The sequence below is a fragment of the Penaeus monodon genome, chromosome 30 (assembly GCF_015228065.2).
Source record: "Penaeus monodon isolate SGIC_2016 chromosome 30, NSTDA_Pmon_1, whole genome shotgun sequence".
NCBI classification, from domain to species: Eukaryota; Metazoa; Arthropoda; class Malacostraca; order Decapoda; family Penaeidae; genus Penaeus; species Penaeus monodon.
The window spans coordinates 26,615,145-26,615,653 of record NC_051415.1 but is presented as its reverse complement, the minus strand read 5'-3'; the positions used below and the strand labels follow the sequence as shown (position 1 = coordinate 26,615,653).

The following is a 509-nucleotide window of genomic DNA, read 5'->3' as shown; positions in this document are numbered from 1 at the left end:
TTCTTCTTAAACTGAATAAATGTTTTTCTTAAACTGAACTATTTTTTCTCTCTCTTGATTTTTTTTTTCTCTCTTAAATTGAACTGTTTTTTTTTTCTCTTAAAATGAGCTAAAAGATTTTTTCTCTTAAACTAGACTGAAAAAAAATCTCTCTTAAACTGATCTAAATGCATTATATTTTCTCCCCTAGTGCGTGCTCTCGCCACCATGAGGAACTTCGGCACATGTCCCTCCAACCTGTGCACTGCCGACGAGGCCGACGAGATGAGCACTGCCATGGGGCTCCTGGCTGAGAAGTACCCCGACCTGTGGGCCAAGTTGATCGCAGCTATGTTCGGCATCGACCTTGGGAGAAAATAGGGCTAGTAATATAAAGATGTAGCTTTAGTTGTATGTTATCGTGTTTTTTTTTTATAATAAAGTTATTTTGAGATTTGTGTTTTTTATCCATCCCCTGCGTAGCCACACACACACTCTGGTAGATAACAGTGATAGATTGGCACGGCCAG

At 39.3% G+C, this 509-nt stretch overlaps 1 protein-coding gene across 2 annotated transcripts in view; it reads left to right on the top strand.

The window, feature by feature from the left end:
* The window catches only part of LOC119592674, a 26,218-nt gene extending 25,785 nt beyond the window's left edge, over positions 1 to 433 (top strand). For both annotated transcript variants that reach the window (XM_037941588.1, XM_037941587.1), the window contains exon 3: positions 191 to 433. In XM_037941588.1, coding sequence (XP_037797516.1) covers positions 191 to 360 — 170 coding nt within the window. In that variant the 3' untranslated portion in view covers positions 361 to 433. The remainder of the gene's footprint in view (positions 1 to 190) is intronic.
* Positions 434 to 509: the final 76 nt, after the last annotated feature.